Here is a 17,623-nt window from a genome sequence, read left to right on the forward strand (position 1 = left end):
GCATGACTAAGGCTCATTAATGAGTGGGACCGGAACACTAAACTGGAAATAGAAACACATTTGGGATCAGGACATTTGGGATTTCTTCACCCGAGTGAGCAATATAACATCTTAAGCGATAAATCAGTAAAACATTACTATTCGGCAATGGTCCGAATGTGCTATTCTAAGCTTCAGTCAAGTGACTTCGGCTTCAGAGTGTCCACGAGGAAATCTGGGGATATCACTTGGACAGAGTGTTCCTGTAATGAGGACAGTTAAAGATGCCAACATGTATATTTAGCTGAATTGTGGTGAAACTTCTTTGCTGTGAAAACCCATTGCACTTCAGTGACCAAAAAAAAGCACTCAGTATTACCATATCATCATACTGTTGATCAAGGTTGTGGCATTTTGAAGGTGCAATATGATTCAACTAACTTTTGAAAATGCCTTTAGGGGCTTACTGTTCCATCCATCAGTTTAACAGGGGAGCTACTATCCTAAACTCGAGGTAAGTCTGCCTACGTCATTTTTTTATGCAGTAGCTACAAACTCTCCCACGATGAAAAACAAACAATACAGGCTCTTAACATTTTTGATTATGATGATAAAGTAGGAGTGTGTTGGAGTTTAGCTTCAATAAGGCATGGGCCTATTCTGCAAATAAATCAAGGAAGGGACTTGGACACATTTCTCTAGTAGAAAATCAATGGCATTGAATTAGCATTGAATTGCATACAAGCCATATGCAGTGAGCTAGAAACATTGAATGACACTAGCTAATATCCAAACCATAACATGCATCAAAACAACAATGTCGTGATGATCATGTTTTGAATTGCTGCTAGCTATGCTACTTAGCCAGGTTGTCAACACAGTTAGCATTGTAGCTAACTAATTAAATGTAAATAAAGTGAGATACCATGTTCGGCCATTTAGTAGCAAGCTAGCAGCATCCTACTAATAAATTAGCTAGCTTCGATTCAATGCTGGGATGGTGACTCCAAGCTCCAATCTGATTCACCCACCTCTGGACAGATCGAGTGGTACATTTTCCTCCCCACTGTCATTCCGACCTGTCAAAGCAAACCATACACACCAAGCATTAACGGTTAGCAAGGAGCCAGCAACTAACAGGTACAATGAAAGTTCCGCTTTGTGTTCTGGAGGGTTGCTAATCTCTGGTCCAGACTGAAATATATATTGTCTCACCTCGCATCCGAATGCTTCGACTCGGACGGCCTCGGATGCTGACCGCCATCTTTACAGAATCATTCAACACCGACCGGACCGGAATCAACAAGGATTATCGCGAGAAATTCCACACTCATTGCCTCTTATCTAGCCCAACCACAGTATATGGGGCTGTAGTATTTAAGGAATACTGAAATAAAAGGTATTTCTGCACCATCTATTGCAAATCATTGTAAATTCAACATTTTCATGATTCGAGGACAGTGCCATTTATGACAACCGACATTCGGCAATATTTGCTTTAGTTTCTGTCAGGCCCATAATTCGCTCAGATCTCTTGGTAGCTGGAAATGTGTCTCCTACCTAAAGCTGAAGAACCAAGTATACATTTGGAGAATTTCACGAGTACGTCCCTACTTTCACAGTGTGGGGGTTAACACTAGAAGGGATCCAGCTTAATGTCAGTGTTGTCAAGATTCCGCGAGAGTATGAAACTTGTCTGCCAAAATTGGGACGAGGGAGCAGTATTGCCATGTTCGTGGTTTTCACACAATTTAGGTTGTCATTATGGAGACACTTTTGCATAAAACATATTAATACGCTAGAACTGAGGCACATAAATAAATGGAGGCAAAGCACTGGAAAACGACTTTGGTCGTCCTTGGGTCTCGGGGATGCCCGAGTGGAAATTTGAAATGGAAGTTATGGAACTCCCTCACCTAGTCTTTTATAGGGGAAAGTCCTCAACGAAACTGACATTAGGCTAAATGTGAAGAATGGTACATTTGCCTCTGTTGGCCATCATGGAGCCTATTAACGTATATGCCATTGTAGGCTACAATTTGATACAATAAATATGTTGAAATGACGATATCGATATCACTGGAGTCATTACAACTAAATGTGTGCCACTTGTGTAGCCTACCCGGAGCTGGAAAACCAATTTAATAAATAGCATATCCCTATAATTACGTTTATTGTAGTTGTAGCATTGTGTTATTATGCACTAATGGACATCATAAATTAATTAAATTAGAAATTACCAAAACTATCGCAGTTGCCGGTCGATCAGTTGTTAGATCGACGGTAACAGTAAGATTAGGCTGCAGGTAAAACAAATTCAAAAAAATGAACACTGGCTGTTGATGACAAGCATATTCAGGTCATATACATATTATGAATATTTAATTCAGTGATTGATATTATGAACCCATCATCAGTAGCCTATTCCAACAGGCTATTGGAAAACACAAGCACATTTTACCTCTTACTCTCTTCACTATTCATGTTGAATAAATTAGTCTGTTAATTTGAACTAAGCAAGCTGCTAAATCGTTCAGTTTACATCTTGCCTAAATCTTTTCTAGGCTACTGTAGACTATCTGAAATTAGATGTAGGCATATCAGGGGCTATAGGCTACCTGCCTTTTCCCAAGCAAACCATAGCAAAATTGAATTACAATCATAAACGCAGGACATTAGACTTAACATTTGGCACATAGTAACAACACAATTGCCAGATAATAGATTTCGAGATCCTCTGTCCAACTTTCATCACTCAAACTCTTCTGTCTGATTTATTTAAGCAATAAGGCCAGGGGGGTCTGGTACATGGCCAATATACCACCGGTAAGAACTGTTCTTTGCAAGACGCAATGCGGGGTGCCTGGATACAGCCCTAAGCCGTGGTATATTGGCCAAATACCACAAACCCCTGATGTGCCTTATTGCTATTTTAAACTGGTTACCAACGTAATTAGAGCAGTAAAAATAAATATTTTGTCATACCCGTGTTATACGTTCTGATGTACCACGGCTGTAAGCCAATCAGCATTCAGGGATCGAACCACCTAGTTTAGGGGATTTATTTATTTACAATTATAAACCTGGTTCTAGCCCTGAATTCAGCCAATCAGACCATATACCGCGTGGATGACAATCATTACTTTTTACTGTTCTAATTATGTTGGTGACCAGTTTATAATAGCAATAATAATAATAATAATAAGGGCAAATTATATTTTCTCATGCCACATATTCCAATTCCTTTATGTCATGTCATAGCTTGCAATAATTATTATTTTGAGTAAACACTAATTTAGCTTCTAACGTCGTTACTAGTTACTATGTTATTTCTTAGTTGGCTCGAAAGCATTATGGAAAAGGGGTTTATTGTATAACTATGGAAACTCGTCTCTTGCTGTGAAACACAAAAGTGGGCTAGTTTTCTAGCCTTTTGGGGGGGTTTTGAGTAGTCACTGGGCTAGACATTCCAGCTTGACCTGGCAACCCCACTCAGTGTTCAAAACCATTCAGTTTTCTTTTGATCAAGTAATTGTTTAACAAAAAAATCTCACAAAAATGTAGAAGTTAATTAAGCTTATTCCAAATTAAACTAACACCCCCACCTCTGTGCCTTGTTTTTTTTATCCATGTGGCCGCACTTGTCATCCCGGAACAGTCCTGTATCTCAGCGTCTTTTCAATTGTCCCAACTTTTCTTTCTACAAAAAAATGTCATTTTGTGAAACAAGACGCAATCAATTAATTCAGGCTTCTATAGTGTAGACCCAATGACAGTAGCCGAATGTCATTACATCTTTTGGTGTTTTGTAACGGATGTCTCTTTCCATTCATCAAATGACTCGAGTCCACAGTGCACTGGATGCTGGAATTATTTTGAAGTGGACGAACATGTGTGGGAAATGGAACGCCGTTTGGGCCAGCCAGCATACAATAACGAGCGAGCTGGCGAGATAACTCGAGCGAGACAGTGGCGTCTCTTTGATAGAAACCGTATCCCTTCTAGCCACGACCAGTGTGAGGATATGGTGCGCTGGTCGTCACTAGTTACTACAGCCACAAAGTCATAAACTCCGCCTATTTCTACAATTATCTTCTTAATTGAAATGTGATTGTAAACCTAACCCTTAAATTAAGACCAAAAAGCATTTTCGTTTATTGATAACGTTGACTTTTATTGCATATATCTGGTGTTTTTGAGCCACGTATTTGCAGATTGACTGACAGGTTAACGCTTGTCAGTTTAGTAATTTAGCAGTTTATTCCAAGATGGTGTAGCAGTCGGACATATGTTTGTCTTGTCCTGTGTAAATAGTCGTTTTCCTCATTTTTTTCCTTATATATATTTTGGGGCGGCAGGGTAGCCTAGTGGCTCGAGCGTTGGACAAGCAACCGGAAGGTTGCAAGTTCAAATCCCCGAGCTGACAAGGTACAAAATCGCCACTGCTAGCGGTCTTCACCGTTAACTCGGACACAAGCCAGCTTCAACTCGGTCAATACCTGCCAGTCTGAAAGCTAAGGCTAACTTTTTCAAACAGAAATGTGCATCCTGTAGCACTAATTACAAAACGTTTTGGGACACTAAAGTCCATGGAGAAAAAGAGCACCTCCTCCCAACTGCACTTAGACTAGGAAACACTGTCACCACCGATAAATCTCCGATAATCAATCATTTCAATAAGCATTTTTCTACGGCTGGCCATGCTTTCCACCTGGTCACCCCTACCCCGGCCAACAGCTCTGCACCCCCTGCAGCAACTTGCCCAAGCCCTCCCCCACTTCTCCTTCAACCAAATCCAGACAGCTGATGTTCTGAAAGAGCTGCAAATTCTGGATCCTTATAAATTAGCTATTAGCTGGGCTAGACAATCTGGACACTCTTTCTAAAATTATCCGCTGAAATTGTTGCAACCCCTATTACTAGCCTGTTCAACCTTTCTTTCGTATCGTCTGAGATTCCCAAAGATTGGAAAGCTGCTGCGGTCATCCCCCTCTTCAAATGGGGAGACACTCTAGACAGTTGAAGTCGGAAGTTTACATACACCTTAGCTAAATACATTTAAACTCAGTTTTTCACAATTCCTGATATTTAATCCTAGGAAAAAAATCCCTGTTTTAGGTCAGTTAGGATCACCACTTTATTTTAAGAATGTGAAATGTCAGAATAATAGTAGAGAATTATTTATTTCAGCTCTTATTTCTTTCATCACATTCCCAGTGAGTCAGAAGTTTACATACACTCAATTAGTATTTGGTAGCATTGCCTTTCAATTGTTTAACTTGGGGCAAACGTTTTGGCCCATTCCTCCTGACAAAGCTGGTGTGACTGAGTCAGGTTCGTAGGCCTCCTTGCTCGCACACGCTTTTTCAGTTCTGCCCACAAATGCTCTATAGGATTGAGGTCAGGGCTTTGTGATGGCCACTCCAATATATTGACTTTGTTGTTCTTAAGCCATTTTGCCAGAACTTTGGAAGTATGCTTGGGGTCATTGTCCATCTGGAAGACCAATTTGCAACCAAGCTTTAACTGATGTCTTGAGATGTTGTTTCAATATATCCACAATATCTTCCTTCCTCATGATGCCACCTATTTTGTGAAGTGCACCAGTACCTCCTGCAGCAAAGCACCCCCACACCATGATGGTGCTACCTCCCCGTACTTCACGGTTGAGATGGTGTTATTCGGTCTGCAAGCGTCCCCCTTTTTCCTCCAAACATAACGATGGTCATTATGGCCAAACAGTTACATTTTTGTTTCATCAGACCAGAGGACATTTCTCCAAAAAGTACGATCTTCGTCTCCATGTGCAGTTGCAAATTGTAGTCTGGCTTTTTTTAATGGCGGTTTAGGAGCAGTTGCTTATTCCTTGCTGAGCGGCCTTTCAGGTAATGTCAATATAGGACACGTTTTACTGTGGATATAGATACTTTTGTACCTGTTTCCTCCAGCATCTTCACAAGGTCCTTTGCTGTTCTGGGACTGATTTGCACCAAAGTACGTTCATCTCTAGGAGACAGAACGCGTCACCTTCCTGAGCGGTATGATGGCTGTGTGGTCCCATGGTGTTTATACTTGTGTACTATTGTTTGTACAGATGAACGTGGTACCTTCAGGCGTCCAGACTTGTGGAGGTCTACATTTTTTTCCTGGAGGTATTTGCTGATTTCTTTTGATTTTCCCATGATGTCACGCAAAGAGGCACTGAGTTTGAAGGTTGGCCTTGAAATACATCCACAGGTACACCTCCAATTGACTCAAATGATGTCAATTAGCCTATCAGAAGCTTCTAAAGCCATGACATCATTTTCTGGAATATTCCAAGTTGTTTAAAGGCAGTCAATTTAGTGCATGTAAACTTTTGACCCACTGGAACTGTGATACAGTGAATAAGTGAAATAATCTGTCTGTAAACAATTGTTGGAAAAATTACTTGTGTCATGCACACAGTAGATGTCCTTACCGACTTGCCAAAACTATAGTTTGTCAACAAGAAATGTGTGGAGTGGTTGAAAAACTAGTTTTAATGACTCCAACCTAAGTCTATGTAAACGTCCGACTTCAACTGCATATCCATCCTGCTCCACTATGCAATCTGGTTTCTGAGCTGGTCATGGGTGCACCTCAGCCACGCTCAAAGTCCTAAACAATATCATAACCACCATCGATAAAAGACAGTACTGACAGGCCGTCTTCGTCGACCTGGCCAAGGCTTTCATCTCTGTAAATCACCGCATTCTTATCGGCAGACTCAATAGCCTTGGTTTATCTAATGACTACCTCGCCTGGTTCACTAACTACTTCTCAGATAGAGTTCAGTGTGTCAAATCGGAGGGCCTGTTTTCCGGACCTCTGGCAGCCTCTATGGGGGAGCCACAGGGTTATATTCTCGGGCCGACTCTTTTCTCTCGATACATCAATGATGTCGCTCTTGCTGCTGGTGATTCTCTGATCCAGAGAAAACTACAAATACCTAGGTGTCTGGTTAGACTGTAAACTCTCCTTCCAGACTTAGATTAAGCATCTCCAATCCAAAAATAAATCTAGAATTGGCTTCCTATTTCGCAACAAAGCCTCCTTCACTCATGCTGCCAAACAAACCCTTGTAAAACTGACTATCCTACCGATCCATGACTTTGGCGATGTCATTTACAAAATAGCCTCCAACACTCGACTCAGCAAACTGGATGCAGTCTATCACAGTGCCATCCGTTTTGTCATCAAAGCCACATATACTACCCACAACTGCGACCTGTATACTCTAGTGAGCTGGCCCTCGCTACATATTCGTCGCCAAACCCACTGGCTCCAGGTCATCTATAAGTCTTTGCTAGGTAAAGTCCTGCCTTATCTCAGCTCACTGGTCACCATAGCAACACCCACCTGTAGCACGTGCTCCAGCAGGAATATTTCACCGGTCACCCCCAAAGCCAACACATACTTTGGCTGCCTTTCCTTCCAATTCTCTCCTGCCAATAACTGGAACGAATTCCAAAAATCACTGAAGCTGGAGACTTCTATCTCCCTCTCTAATTTTAAGCATCAGCTGTCAGAGCAGCTTACCCATCACTGTACCTGTACACAGCCAATCTGTAAATAGCACATCCGACTACGTCATATCCATATCGTTATTTATCGTTTTGCATCTCAGTATCTCTACTTGCACATCTATCACTCCAGTGTTAATGCTAAATTGTAATTATTTCGCCTCTATGGTCTATTTATTGCCTTACCTCCCTAATCTTCTAAATTTGCACACACTGTACATAAATCTTTATATTGTATTATTGACTACGTTTGTTTAGGTGCAATTCTTTGTTGTTGTTTTTGTCGCACTGCTTTGCTTTATCTTGGCCAGGTCGCCGTTGTAAATGAGAACCTTTTCTCAACTGGCCTATCTGGTTAAATATAGGTAAAATTAAACATTTTAAAAGATGCTATTTTTAGCTTGGCTAGCTAAGTATACATCCTCTGACCAGTTCTCGACGCTCAAGCCTTCAGTAGTACCTCAGTGGCTTAAGCCGTGAACTGACCCTTGCCTCTCCATCTTCAGAGGATGCAGCTTTCAAAGACTTGGCCTCTATTGTTTTACCTGTCATGTTTGTTTTTGCTGTTGAACCGCCTTGAGATTCTATGAAAAGCGCTATGGAAATTATAATACGTTATTCTTACTTAGTGGCTGTGGTAACGACAAGATTTTGGTTTCGAGCCAACCACAGAACGCTGCAGAACTGCTGGAGGTCAGCCACGGACTGTCTATCACGCGGGAGGTTTAAACAGGCCTGCTTGGGTTCAGAGAAGTAAAGTTGGCGTGTTACTTGTTTACCTTTTCTATTAACTTATACTAACGATTTTTGGGTTGCCTATTTCAGCAATTACTCGGGGAGATGTCACACGAAAGTTATGTTATAGAATTCACAACCATATCTACATTTTTTTTTGATTGCTTGGTATGGGTGGGCGCATTGTAGAATTCACTGCGAATCGTTCCAGCTTGCCACTTGCCCAACAGACCCTGGGCATTTGTTAACGATTCGTCGTGCAATGCAAGACTCAAATGAAAATAGTCATTATTGTTCATAAGGGCACAAGTACAGTTGGAGCAAAAATAATGCCGATAATACCAAAAATGCATTGGCAGACCCAAAAATCGAACGCACGCGCTCTCAATACAAGGAGGCGGCTAGCACATCAGCTGATTTGATCATTTACATTCTAAAACAACTTTATAGCTAGGAACCCTAATGTAAAACGGTATAGCCACGTCTAGCGAACGCATACACAGTTGTGTAGCGGCCAAATAAGATACAAATCAAATTACCTTTGGTTAGCAGATGTTAATGCGAGTGTAGCGAAATGCTTGAGCTTCTAGCTCCGACAGTGCAGTAATATCTAACAATTCCCCAGCAACTACCTAATACACACAAATCTAAAGGGGTGGAATATGTACATATAAATATATGGCCGAGCGTCATAGGCAAGGTGCAATAGATGGTATAAGGTACAGTATATACAAATGAGTTGAGTAATGTAAGATATGTTAACATTGTTAGTGTCATTGTTTAAAGTGACTAGTGATCCATTTATTAAAGTGGCCTGTGATATGAGTATCTTTGTAGGCAACAGCCTCTCCGAGTTAGTGATTGCTGTTTAGCAGTCTAATGGCCTTGAGATTGAAAAACAGCTTCTATCTGTTTTTCTTCTATCTCTGAGCTGTAGTCAAAGATACTGGGTAGGGAGTGGGCTATTTCATAACGTTTTTCACTCACCACGTTTATTCTGAAAAATGTCTGTCCTCACTCAGCCTACTGACAAACATTAAGAATAAGCTACGTGGTGAGTTGATGCCTATTCGACAGCTAGTTAGCTAGGTGAATTGATCATTCTACTTTGTATGTGTTGTTTTTTGGCAACCTTGTACTTTACAAAGTGTTTGGGCAGATTCCTGTTGGAACGTTCCACAAATTATACTCACCCCACAAAGATTTCTGCTTTTAATCATTGTCCCATTATTTTTGTATCAGGTCTTTGCAGGAGTTTCCCTGTCTGAATGAGAGTTTGGAGGGATCCATGCTGTCCCTCTCACTGAAGAGCAAATGGAAAAAGAGACAGTACTTTGGTGAATGTCTGGACATGGAGACCACTCCTCGTGAGCTCATTCAGCAGAGTTCACCACCTCACAAGCAGCGGGCGGTCTGCCCGCGGATAACCAGTTTGTGCTTGCCAGGCGACCAAGGACAAGGAGGGAGTTTTCAGGTGTATATAGCCATGTGTTGGGAGGAATACAACAAGCTTAGAAATACATAGCTAATTATCTGGAATTCTTAAAAATTGTTCTGTTTCAGGGAAGTCACTTTTTGGGCAAGTTATTGAATGTCTGACATTGTTTTTAATGGCAGGCTTGTCCTGAGACAGTCTCCCAGATGAGTTGCTGTCGGGAATCCTGTCCTGCCTCCCTCTGCAGGACCTCCTCAGTATGTCCCGGGTCTGCAAGCGCTGGCATCGCTTAGCGTGAGTCTTTGACCATTCAACTGTCTTTTTAAACTACTTACATAGTACATTGCGGCATTTCTGCTTGAACATCTTAGATATCACACTGTTTTTCTAACACAGGCAAATAGATGAGCAAAATGTATTGGAGTCTGTCATTAGGTCTCTGTATGTTTTTGTGCCTGGCAGGTTTGATGAGTCTCTGTGGCATAGTGTGGATCTGGTAGGGAAAGCCCAGCTAGATCAAGCTCTTGGGCAGATGCTTACGGTTTGAGTACTGGGACTGCGCTGCCCCCATACCTGCATTGGAGAACCATGTTTCACCCACACACAGTAAGTCCTCATACATATAATGGGGATATAGAGGTATCTGTTGAAGGTGAACACAGACAATCCTGTTTGTCTTTTGTAATTTTGTCTGTTATTTCAGACACCTGCATGTCCATCACATGGATCTCTCGCTGCACTGTCACAACCCCTGTTCTAGATGATATCATCTCCCGTTGCAAGCTTCTAGAGAATCTAAGCTTTGGAGGAGCTGGAGCTCTCTGACAACATCGTTCAGTGAGTAAAGAAGACAAATGCTCTGTTTATAATGATGATCTGTTATAATGATGTATTGTTTAGACAGCATTTAGAATGACTCTAAACAGTCTTCCTCTACCAATCAGGTCCCTATCTCAGAATACTGAGCTGGTACGGCTCAATCTGCGTGGCTGTTCTGGATTCTCCCCCGACTCGCTTAGTCAGATTCTCAAATCCTGCTTACAGTGAACTTAGTCTTTCAATTTGTAATTGTTTTATTTGATTGATTTGAATGTGTTCAAATGTCTTAAGTATTTCTGAATGATAGTATAATCTATTTATCTCGCTGTTTAAACCATGATCTGTATATTGGTAAACTAATACAGAACTTTGTTGCTTTCCCTTTTTCCTTTCCTATACCAAGGCTTGAAGAGCTGATCTTGTCGTGGTGTGACTTCAGCACTGATCATGTGAAGGCTGTTGTCAGTAACATCCCCTCCAATATAACCCAGCTCAACCTCAGTGGCTACAGACAGAACCTTACTATGGAAGGTGGGGAAAACCTGTGGCATTGACCATTTTCCCTCTGCCCATATTTGTATTGACTGTTTTTGATTATCCCTGATGAGTTTAATTTACCAATGGCCTCTATTCAGATGTGAAAGACTTGGTGGAGAGATGTCCTAACCTCGTAAATCTGGATTTAAGGTGCGTTCATACTGCATGTCCTGAGCTGGACTGAAATGTGGATCCACATGATTTCTTTGGCCATGACATTATTTGACATGGATACTGTACAACTACTGTTTCTTCATACCATAATCTCATGATGATATCTTGTTTGTGTTAGTGACAATGTTCTTATGACGAGCTCCAGTTTCCCCATCCTTCAGCAGCTGCAGTCTCTTAGACACTTAGCTTTGAGCCGCTGCTACCAGGTTCACACTGCTGCCTTAGCGTAAGTCACAGACAAGCTCTCAAGTGATAATATGAATGCTTTAGTAGTCTTGTTGCTTTCCTCAGCTGCTAATTTCGCTCTTCTTTTGTTGCACTAACTAAGCCTGTTGTTTATTTCAGTGATTATGAGAAGTTCCCAGAGCTGCAAACGTTGGAGGTATACGGACTGGTCCAGGACATCTACCTGCCAATCCTGAGTAAAGGTTTGCCCCGTCTCCAAATCAACACCCGGCCCTTCTTAGGCGTGGCCCGTCCCACCGAGGCCACCTGGAGGGACCGCACCATGTGGGGCATGACCTGTCGCTTGGTGTTCAGACTAGAGGTCGACCGATTATTATTTTTCAACGCCGATACCGATTATTGGAGGACCAAAAAAGCCGATACTGATTAATCGGACGATTTTTATTTTTAATTTTTAAATGTATTTGTAATAATGACAATTACAACAATACTGAATGAACACTTATTTTAACTTAATATAATACATCAATGAAATCAATTTAGCCTCAAGTAAATAATGAAACATGTTCAATTTGGTTTAAATAATGCAAAAACAAAGTGTTGGAGAAGAAAGTAAAAGTGCAACATATGCTATATAAGAAAGCTAACGTTTCAGTTCCTTGCTTAGAACATGAGAACATATGAAAGCTGGTGGTTCCTTTTAACATTAGTCTTCAATATTCCCAGGTAAGAAGTTTTAGGTTGTAGTTATTCTATGAATTATAGGACTATTTCCCTCTATACCATTTGTATTTCATTAACCTTTGACTATTGGATGTTCTTATAGGCACTTTAGTATTGCCAGTGTAACAGTACAGCTTCCGTCCCTCTCCCGTCCCTCTCCTCTCTGGGCTCGAACCAGCAACACAACGACAACAGCCACCATCGAAGCAGCGTTACCTAAGCAGAGCAAGGGGAGCAACTACTAGAAGGCTAGCTAGCTAGCCATTTCACTTCGGTTACACCAGCCTCATTTCGGGAGTTGATAGGCTTGAAGTCATAAACAGCGCAATGCTTGACGCACAACGCACTAAAGTGCTGTTTGAATTAATGTTTACGCGCCTGCTTCTGCCTACCACCGCTCAGTCAGATACTTAGATACTTGTATGCTCAGTCAGATTATATGCAACGCAGGACACGCTAGATAATATCTAGTAATATCATCAACCATGTGTAGTTAACTAGAGATTATGATTGATTGTTTTTTTAAAGATAAGTTTAATGCTAGCTAGCAACTTACTTTGGCTTACTGCATTTGTGTAAAAGGTAGTCTCCTTGTGGGGTGCAACGAGAGAGAGGCAGGTCGTTATGGCGTTGGACTAGTTAACTGAAAGGTGGCAAGATTGGATCCCCCGAGCTGACAAGTTGAAGATCTGTCGTTCTGCCCCTGAACAAGGCAGTTAACCCACCATTCCTAGGCCGTCATTGAAAATAAGAATGTGTTCTTAACTGACTTGCCTAGTTAAATAAAGGTATAAAAAATCAAATCAGCACCCCAAAAAAACTATTTCCGATTGTTATGAAAACTTGAAATCGGCCCTAATTAATCGGCCATTCCGATTAATCGGTCAACCTCTAGTTCAGACCCTAGCCATAACGCCTTCCTAACGCTGTCACTAACATGTCATAACTCATTTCTGTCTGATGTGGTCCTGATAGGAGGAATATTAGCTATTTTTAGTGTGTCCGTGTCAGACATTGTGTCTATGAATATTCCATAGTGCCTTTTGCAATTTGTTGTACACTGACACCAATTGTTCTGATGAAGATGTCGTGTTGTGCTTTTGTCAGCACTTATTTTATAATGGTGGGTATTGGTTCTAAGTTATTATTGTCATAGGACATGTCCTTCGGATACACATTAGTGAACGTTTTTAAATGCTGGTAAATTGCATTTCTCCACAGTAACGCTACTTGAATACCATGCAACTGAATTCATAAGATTTTAAAGCGTTCCTGTTTTAGAAATATTTGAACCCTGGAAATGTTGAAGACAGAGCTTGTAGCTTTCAGGGAAATAACTTTTTTTATTTTTTACTTGAGATAATCATAAATTCTGATTTATAGGCTGCTGATATTGTCTCCATAATCTGGCCAATTTATTGACTTCCGAACATTCCAAAGACAGTAAACTGTGCATACGTTATAGATTGATAATGTTTGTTCATTCTGTAATGTTTTACCAACGGGATAATGGAACATTAGTTCCAGTTACTGTCTATCAACTGTAAGCAGTGTTTGCCAGAAAGACAAGGAAGATTTTGGTCCGAGTTGGATTATTGCATAGGTGCACCACCATTGTAGCTGGTGAAATCTCTACCTCATGATGCAATGGTTAGAATTCTCTTTTTAAAGTGTTTATAAAATACAAACCTGCATATCAAATCAAATCAAATTTTATTTGTCACATACACATGGTTAGCAGATGTTAATGCGAGTGTAGCGAAATGCTTGTGCTTCTAGTTCCGACAATGCAGTAATAACCAACATGTAATCTAACTAACAATTCCAAAACTACTGTCTTATACACACAAGTGTAGGGGGATAAAGAATATGTACATAAAGATATATGAATGAGTGATGGTACAGAGCGGCATAGGCAAGATACAGTAGATGGTATCGAGTACAGTATATACATATGAGATGAGTATGCAAACAAAGTGGCATAGTTAAAGTGGCTAGTGATACATGTATTACATAAAGATGCAGTAGATGATATAGAGTACAGTATATACGTATACATATGAGATGAATAATGTAGGGTATGTAAACATTATATTAGGTAGCATTGTTTAAAGTGGCTCGTGATATATTTTACATAATTTCCCATCAATTCCCATTATTAAAGTGGCTGGAGTTGAGTCAGTGTGTTGGCAGCAGCCACTCAATGTTAGTGGTGGCTGTTTAACAGTCTGATGGCCTTGAGATAGAAGATGTTTTTCAGTCTCTCGGTCCCAGCTTTGATGCACCTGTACTGACCTCGCCTTCTGGATGATAGCGGGGTGAGCAGGCAGTGGCTTGGGTGGTTGTTGTCCTTGATGATCTTTATGGCCTTCCTGTAAAAATTGGGTGGTGTAGGTGTCCTGGAGGGCAGGTAGTTTACCCCCGGTGATGCGTTGTGCAGACCTCACTACCTTCTGGAGAGCCTTTACGGTTGTGGGCGGAGCAGTTGCCGTATCAGGCGGTGATACAGCCCGCCAGGATGCTCTCGATTGTGCATCTGTAGAAGTTTGTGAGTGCTTTTGGTGACAAGCCAAATTTCTTCAGCCTCCTGAGGTTGAAGAGGCACTGCTAGGCCTTCTTCACAATGCTGTCTGTGTGGGTGGACCAATTCAGTTTGTCTGTGATGCGTATGCCGAGGAACTTGAATCAAATCAAATTTATTTATATAGCCCTTCGTACATCAGCTGATATCTCAAAGTGCTGTACAGAAACCCAGCCTAAAACCCCAAACAGCAAGGAATGCAGGTGTAGAAGCACGGTGGTTAGGAAAAACTCCCTAGAAAGGTCAAAACTTAGGAAGAAACCTAGAGAGGAACCAGGCTATGTGGGGTGGCCAGTCCTCTTCTGGCTGTGCTGGGTAGAGATTATAACAGAATATGGCCAAGATGTTCAAATGTTCATAAATGACCAGCATGGTCGAATAATAATAAGGCAGAACAGTTGAAACTGGAGCAGCAGCACGGCCAGGTGGACTGGGGACAGCAAGGAGTCATCATGTCAGGTAGTCCTGGGGCATGGTCCTAGGGCTCAGGTCCTCCGAGAGAGAGAAAGAAAGAGAATTAGAGAGAGCATATGTGGGGTGGCCAGTCCTCTTCCGGCTGTGCCGGGTGGAGATTATAACAGAACATGGCCAAGATATTCAAATGTTCATAAATGACCAGCAACTTAAAACTCACTCCCCACTCCACTACTGTTCCATCGATGTGGATAGGGGGGTGTGCCCTCTGCTGTTTCCTGAAGTCCACAATCATCTCCCTAGTTTTGTTGATGTTGAGTATGAGGTTATTTTCCTGACACCCCACTCCGAGGGCCCTCACCTCCTCCCTGTAGGCCGTCTCGTCGTTGTTGGTAATCAAGCCTACCACTTGTGTCGTCCGCAAACTTGATGATTGAGTTGGAGGCGTGCGTGGCCACGCAGTCGTGGGTGAACAGGGAGTACAGGAGAGGGCTCAGAACGCACCCTTGTGGGGCCCCAGTGTTGAGGATCAGCGGGGTGGAGATGTTGTTGCCTACCCTCACCACCTGGGGGCGGCCCGTCAGGAAGTCCAGTACCCAGTTGCACAGGGCGGGGTCGAGACCCAGGGTCTCGAGCTTGATGACGAGCTTGGAGGGTACTATGGTGTTAAATGCCGAGCTGTAGTCGATGAACAGCATTCTCTTGTCCAGATGGGTTAGGGCAGTGTGCAGTGTGGTTGAGATTGCATCGTCTGTGGACCTATTTGGGCGGTAATCAAATTGGAGTGGGTCTTGGGTGTCAGGTAGGGAGGAGGTGATATGGTCCTTGACTAGTCTCTCAAAGCACTTCATGATGACGGAAGTGAGTGCTACGGGGCGGTAGTCGTTTAGCTCAGTTACCTTAGCTTTCTTGGGAACAGGAACAATGGTGGCCCTCTTGAAGCATGTGGGAACAGCAGACTGGGATAGGGATTGATTGAATATGTCCGTAAACACACCAGCCAGCTGGTCTGCGCATGCTCTGAGGGCGCGGCTGGGGATGCCGTCTGGGCCTGCAGCCTTGAGAGGGTTAACATTTGAAGGCCCCATTTTAAATAATGATGCCTTTTGCTTGATCTATTTATTTTAAAGGGTAAAATCAATGAAGTTACAGTTTACATCAATGTCTACTTCCAAATCAAATGTTATTGGTCACATATTTAGCTGCTGTTATGGTGGGTGTAGTGAAAATGCTTATGTTCCTAGCACCAACAGTACAGTAGTATCTAACAATACATACAAATCTAAAAGTAAATTAATAAAATTAAGAAATGTATAAATATTAGATTGCTCAATGTCAGAGTGGCATTGACTAAAATACAGTAGAATAGAACACAGTATATACATATGAGATGAGTAAAGCAGTATGTGAACATTTAACCTGTTTGACAGAATAAAAGCTGAGGTGGTTATAATGTATACAAAAGTCTAAATCTTTTGGCATTTTTTGTAGAAACACAAATGTAATCTTGTCTCTAAATTAGGTACTGAATATGAGAATGTGCACTACATTACAGGCATATAATGAAGAAGAAAATGCTAGTCTCTGCCACGGGGGGGGGGGGGGCACTAGCTATGTATGGATCTGAGCCATGTTTGGTCTGGTTCCTGTTTGTGCTCACATTTGGTTGAGATATTTAAGAAAATGTAGATGTTTCTTTTTAATTCATGCATTGACAAATAAGATGCACTGTCAATGTCCAAATAAATGTTTTATTTAAAGAGTTCTGTGATGTTTTGATTTCACACAATTTAATAATCAGACAAATGCCTCCTGTGTTGTATACTGGACAAAAATATGAATGCAACCTTTTCAAAGATTTTACTGAGTTACAGATCATGTAAGGTAATCAGTCAATTTAAATAAATTCATTAGGCCCTAATCTATGGATTTTACATGCCTGGGTAGGGGCGCAGCTATGGGTGGGCCTGGGCCCACACACTTGGGAGCCAGGCCCAACCAATCAGAATTAGTTTTTTCCCCACAAACTATAGAACTGACAGAAATACTCTTCAGCATCCCTGCCCACCCTCTGATGATCCCGCAGGTGAAGAAGCTGGATGTGGAGGTCCTGGGCTGGCGTGGTTAAACATGGTCTGCGATTGTGAGGCCGGTTAGCTGTACTGCCAAATTGTCTAAAACTACATTGGAGGCAGCTTATGGTAGAGAAATGAACATTCAATTCTTTGGTGGACATTCCTGTAGTCAGCATGCCAATTGCATATTCCCTCAACTTGAGACATCTGTGGCATTGTGCTGTGTGACAAAACTGCACATTTTAGAGTGCTCTTATTGTCCCCAGCACAAGGTGCAACTGTGTAATGTTTAATCAGCCTCTTGATATTCCACATCTGTCAACTGCCTGGATTGTCTTGACAAAGGATAAAATGCTCACTAACTGGGATGTAATCAAATTTGTGCACAACATTTGAGAGAAATAAGCTTTTTGTACATATA

At 41.7% G+C, this 17,623-nt stretch overlaps 1 protein-coding gene and 1 pseudogene across 1 annotated transcript in view; one reads left to right on the forward strand and one right to left on the reverse strand.

Annotated features, from left to right (window-relative positions):
- LOC135517787 (rapamycin-insensitive companion of mTOR-like) overlaps positions 1 to 1,510 on the reverse strand; it is a 25,858-nt gene extending 24,348 nt beyond the window's left edge. Inside the window, 2 exon segments of the mRNA XM_064942386.1 lie at positions 1,011 to 1,058; positions 1,195 to 1,510. Coding sequence (XP_064798458.1) covers positions 1,011 to 1,058; positions 1,195 to 1,243 — 97 coding nt within the window. The 5' untranslated portion in view covers positions 1,244 to 1,510.
- LOC135517789 (S-phase kinase-associated protein 2-like) lies at positions 378 to 16,889 on the forward strand (annotated as a pseudogene).
- The last annotated feature ends 734 nt before the right edge of the window (positions 16,890 to 17,623 follow it).

The sequence above is a fragment of the Oncorhynchus masou genome, chromosome 28 (assembly GCF_036934945.1).
Source record: "Oncorhynchus masou masou isolate Uvic2021 chromosome 28, UVic_Omas_1.1, whole genome shotgun sequence".
Classification (NCBI taxonomy): Eukaryota; Metazoa; Chordata; class Actinopteri; order Salmoniformes; family Salmonidae; genus Oncorhynchus; species Oncorhynchus masou.